We start from the raw sequence: 12318 nt of genomic DNA on the forward strand, positions 1-12318 counted from the left end.
CAAAGGGAAATGGTGCAGAAAATGCAGGCACGGACGGTGGGCCTCGTTCTTTACCGCCTGCCTCTCCTGCACAAACGGCCGGCCCACTGCGTCCCTCGCTCCCAGGAGCAGGCGGAGGATGGGGCACGTCCGGCGTCTGCCAGGGCAGGGTGTGGTTGTCCAAGTGGCAGGGAGGGGTGTCTGGAGCTCAGACTGTCCCGAAATCCTACAGCTGCAAGGTCTTCTTGTGTGTGTGTGTGTGTGTGTGTGCTGGGGCGGGGCGGGGGGCGGTGGCTGGAGATTGTGAAGGACCGTGTGAGGGGAGCGGAGTGTGGTCGGGAGGGTGGAGATTCTGGAGAAGACGAGAGGTCCCCAGATGCAGTTGTCACGACTGCCCTGGAGTGGACCACAGGTGAGGAAGGGCTAGTGGTGGATGCAGGTAGACTCTAAGTGCCCCTGATGGGCTCGGCTGTGGGCGGCTGGAGGCAGTGATTTGCGTTCAGCGTCTCCCTGGGTCTCGGAGGGAGAAGGGCTGGGCCTGGGCTGTCAGACATACCTGACTCTGAAGCCCAGGTCCACAGCCACCCAGCTGTGGGCCTGTGGAGGCTTCTGTCGTCTTCTGTAAGCAGGGGGCACAGTGTCCTCCCTCCCAGGGCTGCCTGGTGAAGGGAAGGTGCTGAACAGGTGCCACTGCCCCTGGGGGGCCTCCTGCTCTTCCCAGCATCCAGGGGCCCCGCTGAGCCTGCCCTTTGTGTCCTTGCTGCTGACGACCACGTGACCACCGTGTACTTTAGTAGTGGAGTGGCCACAGCCCGGGGATGAGGTCTGGGAGCCTGGTCTCAGTCCCTGGGGATGAGACGTTACTTCAGGGCTTCCTGGGACCCCTCAGACCAGCGTGTCCGTTTGTACCCTGGCTGGAGCCGATGAAGCCCCAGATGTCTCGGCAGATGGACTTTCTTCTCCCAGTCAGCACCTTTGGGACCCAGGTGCCTTCAGACAGAGACTGGGTCAGGGTGGAGGCGGGTGGTAGAGAGGATACTGGGCACCCAGTATGGCCGGTGAGGTGGGTAGTAGAGAGGATACTGGGCACCCAGTACAGCCGGTGAGGTGATGAGCAGCCGAAGTGACATCCCGCTGAGGCAGCACCGCCTGTGGCTTTCGTTGTTTTTGTTCTAAATACTTTTTTTTTAATTTCAAAATTTGCCATTTTAACCATTTTGAAGTATACAATTCAGTGGCATTAATTATACTCACAATGTTGTGTAATCATCACCCCTGTCCATTTCCCCCTTTTCTATACTCCAAAGAGAAACTCTGTTCTCCTTACGCAATCACACCCCTGCCCCCTTCCCTCTCTACCCCCAAGCTCCGGGATACCTCTCATCTGCTTTCTGTATGGATTTGCCCAGTCTAGCTATTTTATACAGGTGGAATCAGACAACATGTGGTCCTCTGTGACTGTCTTCCTTCAGTGAGCATTACATTTTCCAGGCTCATCCATGTGGTGGCACGAATCAGAACTTGGTCCTTTTTACGGCTCAGTGATACTCCTGCCTTTGGCTTTGGCTGTGTCTTCAGAAGGTGGGCTGCGCATGGTGGTGGCACAGATGCCAGGAGGCTGCCTGGGACCCCAGTGGCTGAGGAACTTGGTGAGTCTCCGAGGCTGTGAGGCTGGGGTGGGAGAGCCAGGCTGGCAGGAAGCCCCGCTCTCCTCTCTAGGGGCAGGCCTCAGGATGCCATCACAGCGTGGAGTCTGAGCACACACCGAGTCCTGTGTGCAGCTGCGGAGTGCAGAACACAACTCTTTCCCCACCTCTGCCTTACCCTGTGGCTGGGGCACTGGAGCTAGAGGCTGGGACAGCTAGGGTGGGGGTCTGGGTGCTGGAGCTGGGGGCTGGGACAGCTAGGGTGGGGCCTAGGTGCTGGAGCTGGGGGCTGGGCTGCTAGGGTGGGGCCTAGGTGCTGGAGCTGGGGGCCAGGACAGCTAGGGTGAGGGTCAGGGCGCTGGAACTGGGGGCCTGGACGGCTAGGGTGAGGGTCAGGGCACTGGAACTGGGGGCCGGGACGGCTAGGGTGGGGGTCAGGGCACTGGAGCTGGGGGCTGGGACTGCTGGGGTGGGGGTGTGCAGTGTCTTGCAGCTCCGTCTGTGCCCAGGACGGCTCGGGCCCCGTGGCTGGCCTTGTGGGTGTTCTGGTGTCCAGGGACCCTCTGCTTGTTGAACGGGTGGTGATCTGTGCTCCTCAGTGTAACCCCCTCCCCCCACGGACTCCTCTAATGTAGAGGTAAACAGAAGAGACATCCCACTGTCCACAGCAAAGACTGCATGGCAAAGAACTTCATTTTCTATCGGAACAAAGCGAGTCCATGGCTGTGTCCAGGGGGAATCAGAGAATCTCCGTGTCAGCAACACAGGTGGGGTCAGGGAGGCTGTGGAGTTTCCAGCCCCATCTTCATCAGCTGCCTCCTGTCCTGTGCAATGACTCCCGCTATGTGCTATGTCTAAAAAACCAGTTGCCTCTCGGTTGATCCCAACTCATGGCGACCCCAAGAGCAGCAGAGAATAACTGTGCTCCATAGGGTTTTCAATGGCTAATTTTTCAGACATAGATAGCCAGGCCTTTCTTCTGATGCAACTCTGTGTGGACTTAAACCCCCAACCTTTCTGTTAGCAGCCGAGCCCATTAACCATTTGTACCAACCCAGGGATTCCTGTGCTGTGTCTACAGAACGTATATTTCACTCCTGCCTTCGGCCCTCCTCAAAGCCTCCCCCTTCCAGGTCTTCCTCAGTGTGTCTCTGCCCCTCCCATCAACGAGCGGGTCGTATTCCTTTTACTTTTCATGGTCTCAGGTGTGCAGGTGAGCAGACAGCTGTAATGACTGATGGCAAGCCGACTGCTCGAAGGACCACGGGACAGGAGGCTTTGGGGCCTTGGAGTCTGTCCCAGCTGCAAGGGATTTGAATAACCTTCCTGTCAGCCCTTTTGCTCGGCAGTTAAGGAGGCAGAGGCTCAGAGAGGTTCAGCTGCTTGCTCTAAGACACACAGCTGTGAGGCGAACGGCAGAGCAGGCCTGGGACCCACGTCTCTGGGTCCCAGGCAGAAGTCCCCTATGGCCCAGGCTGATGCTAGTCGGGCACACAGACACCGCAGCAGCCTCTGGCCCTCCAGGAGACGAAGCTTCTGTTGGCTGCGGACTCCTGACACCTTGGATTGAACACCGCCCTGCACTGCTCTTTAGATTTATAACCTCTCTCATAGGAACCTCAGCCATCAATTTTGCAAATACCTGGGCTTTTTTTTTTTTTTTTTTTCCAGTGCGGCAGTTTAGCCAGCAGAGGGAGCTAGCGACCAGAGTCCGGAGGACGTAATGAACGAGTCCTCCTCACCGTTTCTGAACCCGCAGGGCAATCAAGGCTCATTTGGGGGAGAAAAGATTGCGCTTCCATTCTTTACCCAAATCATCTCTACCTGCTAAAAACGATGTATAATGCATAAGCATCAAAAGTGATTAAAACCCTTATGAATTTAATCAGGAATTCACCCTTAACCACTATTTGCTTTTGTGCAAATCGATGTGGAATAACAAGTATGTGTATCTGCAAATTTTTTTTAACTCGTGGGAAATTTGCTGGTGATTTGTGGGGGGAAGTGCGGTGGAAGGGGCCATTGAAAGGAGAGAAAAGGAGGAAGGAAGCAATTGAGAGCTTGCTGGGGGGGAGGTCCCAAACGGGGGCCACTTAGCAGTTCAGCGGATGGCCTTTGTTCCCAGATTTCAGACCTTCTGCCATTTATTATTATGGACGATAGGAAATCCGAATAATAACCCCTCTGTGTGCCATTTAGAGAGAGCGCTCTAAATCGTTTCTTACCTCTGAAGCAGATGTTTGGGTTTAAAGTCCCCTCTCCCCGTCTTCCACACTATCTTTCATTTTCTTCTAGATTCCAAAAACCAAAAAAGCCACCCACTGCGGTCGAGTCGATTCCGACTCATAGCGACCCTATAGATCACGCCTCATAAAATCAGACCCCTGGGGCCTTCCCCTCGCTCGAGAGGGCAACGCGGAAGGTTTAAAGCCCATGCGTTTCCTTCCTCCTTGGAAGCTGCAAGAGCGCCTCAAAAAAGCTGAGGTGGTCCCCCGACTAGGAGGAAGGAAAAGGCCGAATTAAGAAACGATGGCGACGTCCTCACCTTCTTTTCGTTGCTAGGCACCTTTTTGTAGAAGGTTTTTTCTGTTTCCCCGATCCACACCACGGATGGCTGGAGCTGCCGAGCCACCTGCGAGGGAGAAAAGAGAGACTCGCTTGAAAACGCATTTTGCTCTTGGGTGCGCATCTGATTCCCCCCAGCAGCCTGTGACACTTGGTGGCTCCCCAGGACGGTGGTGACAGCAGCCAGCGCAGTGGCCCCCGCCGACGCGGCGGAGACTCGTGTCTCAGTGCGTAACCCGCCCAACTGGACGTACGTCCTCCTGGGCAGGTGGGCACAGCCGCGACCCCACCCACTCGAGGGCCCTGTGGCCAGGACACACACGGAGTTGGCACACTCTGCTCTGGCATTCCTCAGTTGGCTTGAAACAAGTGAAAATGAAGGGAACTGGGCCCTAAGTTTTAATTACGGTCTACTTGAGGTTCACAGGTTTATTTCAGCTTGCGCACGAAGAGGAAAAGCGCTATAGTTACAGGGCCCCGCGATGCTGTTTGTTCTTCTGGGTCTAGCGGTGCCTTTGTGGCTCAGGCTCTGGCGGGAAGGTGGCCACCGGCCTTGGGACACCTGTGGGTAATCGCGCACATCGGACAATCTCTTCAAAGCACCCCACGACAGTGGAATGCGGGCATTTTTGCAACAATCTCTGCTTTGTGTGAAATGGTGACAGACAAGGCCTACCCAGCCACAGCTGGTGGAGTGTTAGGTCTGCCTATTTTTATATTTCTTGAAACATCATTAAGGCAGCAGGCACACTGACAGCCATTCCAACGTGTGGTGGTAACATCTCCAGGAATACTGCAGCCTCTGGCTCTCTCTCACCAGTATGATGTAGGAAAGGCTCTCAGGGCTCTAACGCAGATTACCAAAGTTCAAAGACAAAAGTGGGCATTGGTTGAACTTGATCCTTGATGGGTGCAACACCAGGGCTGGCAGCATTCCCAGTCCCAACCCCCGAGGGTGGGCAGAGAGAAAGCAGCACCAGCCTAGCACTGTTTGGTCGTTTTAATGTTTCAGACCCAGAGCCCCAGTGCTTCAGAACTCAGAACCCCACGTTTCCATTTCAGCAGCCGAGGCAGGTGACGTGATGACAACAGGAGCCCCAAGCTGTAAAGGAGCAGCTGGGTTCCAGGCGTCCAGCCACCCGCGTCCCACGCAGCATCACGCTTAGTAAGAGCCAGCTCGCACCAAACACTTCCTTAGCCTCAAGGATTTCACGCATGACACTGTGATTAACCTTCACTGCAACCCTGTGAAGCCGGAGTTGTCATCCCTGTTTACAGATGGGAAAACTGAGACTCAAAGATGTTGTGACCTGCCCAAGGTCACACAGCTAGAAAGTGCCAGAACCAGGATTCTAGCCCAGGCTGACTGCTGTGGAGTCTGTGTTGGAACCACAAGGCCACAGACAAACGTGTATCATTTAATTGTCACCGCAGATACAAGGGGTGGGCCTCGGGGACCCTGCTTAGAGGGGGAAATGTTAAGTCCCTGAGAGAAGAATAAGTGGTTGCAGTGAGATCAACTCAGATGCCAGGATCTTCTGGTCTCAAAGGCCTTGCTCTTTCCTATATCAGGATGAGCAACAGGCCTGTACCCCCAGCTCTGCTGAATTTGGGGGCGGTCTGCATTTGTAGGTGCTTTAATTTGGCCTTCAAATGGGGGTGTAGTTTTGGCACCAGAATCCAAATAGATAATGACTCTTTGCTGGTTTTAGAACATTAGAGAAAAAGACCAGCATACGTTCAACCTGACTGTTGTAGTAATGGGTTAAAATAATTTTCATTGTACATAAAGACCTTGCTTTCTCAAATCCAAAATCGAGGTATAGATTCTTAGTTACAGTACCTTGTTTCTGGAATGACGAAGCTATTTTATTTAAAGACCTAGCCCAAACGACCAGCTGATGGCATATTAGCACCCGGCCTAGCCACTCTGCCCCTAGCAATCACATCTATAAGACAGACAGAACACCCCCATATAAAGGAACGCCTTGTTATCTTCTCCCCCACCCCCATTCATGAGTTTTATTTAATAAAATCCACCCTCTTTGCTTTGACAAAGGCCTACCTCTGGAGTTGATTTAAATAAAAAAAACAACTCTCTGATATGTCAAAGCAATTAAGTCTTTTGCCAGCTTAAAAATCCTGACTCTATGCAGAACGGCCAAGTGTAAAATTCCTAGCTCTCCAGACGTCCAACAGGACCAGAGAGGAGACAAACAGTGGAATGGATGCAGGCAAGGTCACGGGCCTTCAGGGCCAGAGCTCCCCAGTGCTCCCTGCCCAGCCAGCGGTTACAGCTTGCTGGGTGCCCAGCCCTCTGCTAGACAGTGAGGCCAGGAAGAGGGATGGGGGTGTGGGTCCTCCCTGAGCTGTGTTCACCCCCAGCCGGGAAGCCATGCGAAATGGCACCCAGTCAGAGGGTGACTCAGTACCAGGTGCTGTTGGAGACAGTACGTGCTCTGGACTTGGGAGGCAGGAGGCCACTACATGGGGGCCAGGACAGGTAGGTGACAAGTAGGCAGAGGTTACAAGGGATGAAGGATGCAGCCTCCTCTTTTTTGAACAAGTCAATGGTTGTCTTTAGAATCACCTGAGGAGCTTTGAAAATATGGTGCCAGGTCCACCCCTGGAGATTCTGGACTAACTGGGTTTCTTCCTGGGTGTTCAAGTTGTTAAGACTCCTAGCTGGTCCCAGTGCATAGCCACTGTTGGGAGCCACCACCCCAATGGATTCCCATCATGTACTCACTTAGATACACTCAGCTTGGCCTTGATGTTGGGTTCCCTAGGACCCTGTCCCAGTTTCTCTGCACTCACCCCTCCAATGAGGTCTGGAGACTGATCTCATGCACTCCTGTGGCTTCAGTAACCTCCTATCTGTTGATGACGTCTAAGCCCACCTCTGGAGCTTCAGGTAACATCCTCCCTAGAGCTTCACACCCTTACATGGCACCTGCCTCCTGGAAGCCCCCAGAGTCCAGAAGGCCAAAGCTGAACCCATCTCCCCTCCATCCTGCAGACCTGCTCCTCGCCCATGCTCCCCGTGTGACCTCTTTGCACCATTTCACCAGCCAGAGACTCGGGTATCTACCCTTGCCTGCCCCCACATCTAACAATCCTAGAGCTTGTCCATTCCACCTCCTCATCTCTTTCCACTCCATCCATCCTTCCAGTCTCTCACTTCTTAGTTTTCTTTCCAATATGGCCTGTGTCCTGCGATTGGGGGGCCTGGCCAACTTGCCCAAGAAGGGCAAGCACTAAAGAACCGTTTTCACTAAAAACTGCTTTAAGTCAAAAACTTCCCTTTTTCCAGCCCTAAGAGTGATCAAGAAAATGAGACAGTACATATAAAAGATTTTAAGCTTTTAGAAAAAAAGACAATTTATAATAACAAAAACAAAACCTTACTCTTTTCAGTCCCTCTTAAAAATCTTGGTGTTAGAATCTGAAGCCAATGGAAAAACAATTTTCCCACAAACAATTGTCTCTTGTCCTAGGTAATCGTGAGCTTTCTCAGGCAGCAGTCATTCCTCTCCATGCCCATTTGGCGAACAATGGATTTTCCACAGTTCCTCTTTGCGCGCCCTATTCTCCCAATCCAGCGTTCCTTAATGGGAACTACAGATGCGAGTGCCAAGTATGTGAGTGCTTCTTTTTTTCCCTGCTTTTAACAAAGTAAGCTACATAGACAGGCTTGAGTTACAGGCGTCTCACTAACTTGAGATAATTTTGAGACCGACAGTCTTATTTGTACCACCTGATTTAAGATTGTTTTGAAAACCTGGCCACACAATTCCACTGAATGTGAAAGTTAGTGACTGCCCCTTGCACTCTTACGCTCTTTTAGAACGAGCAAGTAGGGGAATTCCACACTTCCTTTGTTTTTTAACACACACCTGGGAAGGAATTCCTTTCCCAGGACATTAACCTGCTTTGAGGGCAGCCAGGGCTGTGTGGCGGACCTTTTCTTTGGGGAGCTTGGTTTGGAAGGGCTCAGTGTTATCAATTGAAATGGATACTTTTCCCAACAGTATTTTTCAACAATGGTAACAATACAAGTAGCGTTTATTTACAAAGAGCTTCGATAGCCATTATATCACTTCTGTGCTCACAAGTAGCTCATGGTGCTGTGCCAAGCCTTTGCCCCTATTTACAGCAGAGAAAGCTAAGAGAGAAAGGGTTAGATAACCGGCCCAGCATCACGAAAGTGGTGGAGCCTGGATCCAGACCTGGGTCTGTCTGATACAAGGTCCCTGGTGGTACAAACAGTTTGTACTTGGCTATTAGCCTAAAGGTTGGCAGTTTGAACCCACCCAATGGTGCTGGAAGAAAGGCCTGGCAACCTGCTTCCACAAAGATTATAGCCAAGAAAACCCTATGGAGCAGTTCTACTCTGTAATACCTGGGGTCATCATGAGTTGGAATCGACTTGGTGGCAATGAGTTTGGGTTTGTTTTCTGTCTTACACGCCCAGGCCCGTGTTTTTAACCAGGTGTCACACTGCCAAGTCGCCACCGGACACATGCTGCCCTCTCCCAGATCATCTCTACCCTGCCCTGTATCATCCTCTGAGATGGTTCAGGTTGTGTGTCAACTTGGCTGGGCCATGATTCTCAGTGGTTTGGCAGTTATGATGTAGTCTGGCAGCTATGTAATGATGTAATCATCTCCATGATGAGATCTACTATGAGCAGCCAAGCAGTTGAAAGGAATTTTCCTTGAGGGTGTGGCCTGCATCCAATATAGGTGCACTTTCTGGCAAACTCACTGGCTTTGGCTCGCTCTGGATTCTGCAGCTGGCTCCTCTTCACTTGACCTCCAGTTCTTGGAACTTGAGCTAGCAGCTTACCTGCTGATCTCGGGTTCTTCAGCCCCTGCAGGTACGTGAGTCAGAAGAAGCCTCCAGCCTGACGCCTGACCTATGGACTTGGGACTTGCCAGCCTTTACAACCTCGTGAGCCATTTCCTTGCTATAAATCTCTCTCTCTATATATTTGGGTTTGCTTCTCTAGAGAACCCAGTCCAAGACATCCTCTATCACCTTTCAGCCCAGTAGGAAGAATGTGGCAACAGTCACTGTCTTGTCCCCTGGAGCATGGGTCTCTGACCTCCCCGACCTTCCTCTGGGCTGCCCAGAGGACACCTGGTGACCGTTCAGCTCTGGGCAGAGAAGGGAGGAACGGAATCCTGGAGTTCTCGGGGGCAGCCTCTTCCACAAGGAAGACTGAGGGAACACAGGCTGTTGTACTTGGTGGAGAGAAGACTCAGAGGGGCAGGTTGGTGGTTTTCAAATAGCTGAAAGGCTGCTTTCTTATTTGTGGCCCAGAATGTGGCATGGGGGCCGTGCTTTCATTTCCTCATTCATAAACATGTATGGCGGACTGCTGATGTGTCAGGCATTGTGCAAGATGCTGGGGGCTCAAAGATCTTTGAGGCCTTTCTGGGGCAGCCAGGTGTGTTGGTAGGATGAGGTCAGGAGGCAGTGCACAGGAGGAGGCTGGAGATGGGGTGGGGTGGGGTAGGGAGGTGGGAGAGGATGGCCTTGGGGAAGGGAAGGGCTTGTCTCCATTGCACTGCAGATGGACGTTGGGTGGCTGGCCCTGCAAGGAGTGTACAGGTGGGACAGGGATGTTTGCAGGTGCAGGAGGCAGACACTGAAAACACGGTCTTGTTGTTTTTTCTTTCTTTCTTTTTTAAAACAATTCATTTTATTTTGTTGTTGTTGAGAATATGCACAGTAAAAACACACACCAGGTCAGGTTTCTACCTGTGCATTTCAGCGACATTGATTACACTCCTTGAGCTGTGCGGCCATTCTCACCCTCCTTTTCTGGGCTGTTGGTTTTGCATAGGCAGTCTTCCTTACCGAACATTTCAGAATATATAGACTGATGTAACAACACCCTTTGTCCCTGTCACCTAGAGTGGGTGCCCACACACTCCTGTCTTCACAGACCCTCCGACTTCCATGTTTGCAGAGGTGGGACTGTTCCAAACATGTTGGTTTGTTCACATCCTGTGAAATTGATTCCTCTAACATCGTTTAACATCGTGTCCATAACCGAACGATCCAGGGACAGGGCTCCGCCTTTGCCCTAAATCAGTGTTTAGCGAGCACCTGCAGGTACCTGCCGGTCGTTTGTGTAGAACCGTCCGCAGCACTGAAGCTGCTGGGTGAAGGGGCCTGAACGGTCTGGGTTTCTTCATTTGTTGTGAGTTGCCATCGAGTCGATTCTGATTCATGGTGACCCATGAACCGTTCCATAGGGTTTTCAAGGCTGTGACCTTTCCGGAGCAGGTCACCAGGCCTGTCTCCCAAGGCACCTCTGGGTGGGCTTGGACCACCAACCTTTTGGCTAGGAGTTGAGCGCTTCACTGTTTGTGTCACCCAGGGACTCCTCATATCTTCATAGGTGTTGTCAAACTGCCCTCCTGAAAGGGGGTACCAGTTCACACCCTCTGTGGTGATGAATGACTCCATCTGCTTCTCTACACTCTTTTCCTCAACAAGTACTAGCGCTAAAAAACTCTGCCAATTTGTTAATGAAAAATGGGTATTCCTTGCCCTCTTAATTTTCATTTAGCTATGAAAAGGCTTCGTTTAAATTACCCATAGATGGTTTGAGGTCATGGACAATTAAATGTAATTAATTTATAATTGAACTTGACCGAAGTTACATAGGAGAGTTTACGGCAATTGCCAGTAGAGGGCTCCTCAGTCCTATTAAATAAAGACCATTTCCACCAATGTGTGTTCTCTCAAATACTGGGAAGCTCTATTAAACAATTAAGGCCTGATGGGCTTGATCTTTTACATTCTCCAGAGAAAGGCTGTCCTACATTCAGCCAAGGAATTAGATTCTCTTGGGTTAGGATAGGAGGCCCTGGGTGGTGCAAAATGTTAACGCACTTGGCTGCGAACCTAAAGGTTGGAGGTTCGAGTCCACCCAGAGGCACCTCGGAAGAAAGCCTTGATGATCCACTTCTGAAAAAGCAGCCATTGAAAACCCTGTGGAGCACAGTTCTACTCTGACACACATGGGGTCGCCATGAGTCAAAGACAACATGGCAACTGGTTTGGTTTTCCAGTTGGGTTGGGGTATAATGGCTCAGTAGTTAAAGCCTGTTCGTGTTCTGGTGCAGTTGGGTTACTACCCTGGAGCTGTGGAAGTCCTCACTGAGAGTTCTACTTGGCTTGCTGTAGAAGACCAAAGGAAATAAAACAGCTGCTCTCCTTGGCTGTCGGGTCTCAGTTTACCAGGCTGAAGGGACCACCCCTCGCTCACTCGCTCTCTCCCTCCCTCCTCCCACACATGTTGGCTGAGCCCCCGTGTGGTGTCAGGCTCCGTGGCAGAGGCAGGGACGTCTGGGGCCCGCAGGGCATACAGCTTCTTGCTGAGACCCCAAGGAGCCCAGCGTGGTCAGGTGGCGGCCCAGGGGGTGCTGCCCTGCTGGGGAGTAGCTGAAGGGTCTGAGTTACGGGCAGGGGGCTTACTTTCCTGCACCTTAGTCACCTGTATTCCGCTTAAACACTTGACACATGGAGGTTTTTTGGTCTGTACTTCCGCTTTTTAAAACGATATTTTTTTGTTTCCGTCTCCTTGTGTTACCTTTTAAGCAATGGTGGAAGCTGCTTTGAGTCTTCATGGGAAGTTAGCAGCTGTCTGCCTTTAGCCATCATCCAGAGAAGACCAGGAGCCCATTGCGCTGACCCTGTAGGGACAGGAGGCTAAACTGAGGCAGAAGAGAGGACCAGGAGGGGCCGGGGGTGCAGGGCCTCGCAGGGAAGACGGGGCAAAGCTGACAGACCATGGCAGGTTCCCTAGTTTGACGTGGTCCTCCTCAGTGGGGGGCAGATACCTGCCCACAGCCCAGAGGAGGGTCAGAAGCGAGAGGGCTCTGCCAGCCGGGCGTTCCGAGGGCACTCAGGTGGGCTTCAAAGGTGTGTGATGCCTGGGCACGCCCTCCTGTCCTGTGCTCTGGAAGGTGACTAGGCTTCTCACAGCAGACACTGCAGCCTGTGCGGTCACAGCTCCTCCCTGCTGTACTGTTGCCCTGATGGGCTCCGAAGCTGCTGTCTCTCTCTTCCTCTTAAGTGAGCCGCTCTGGTTTTGGGGCCAGGTGTAGG

At 52.2% G+C, this 12318-nt stretch overlaps 1 protein-coding gene across 4 annotated transcripts in view; it reads right to left on the minus strand.

Annotated features, from left to right (window-relative positions):
- Positions 1 to 12318, minus strand: part of IQCA1 (IQ motif containing with AAA domain 1) — a 167760-nt gene that overhangs the window by 19688 nt on the left and 135754 nt on the right. For all 4 annotated transcript variants that reach the window (XM_049888514.1, XM_049888516.1, XM_049888515.1 and 1 more), the window contains one exon: positions 4171 to 4257. In XM_049888514.1, coding sequence (XP_049744471.1) covers positions 4171 to 4257 — 87 coding nt within the window. The remainder of the gene's footprint in view (positions 1 to 4170; positions 4258 to 12318) is intronic.

Source organism: Elephas maximus, chromosome 6, assembly GCF_024166365.1.
Source record: "Elephas maximus indicus isolate mEleMax1 chromosome 6, mEleMax1 primary haplotype, whole genome shotgun sequence".
Lineage (NCBI taxonomy): Eukaryota > Metazoa > Chordata > Mammalia > Proboscidea > Elephantidae > Elephas > Elephas maximus.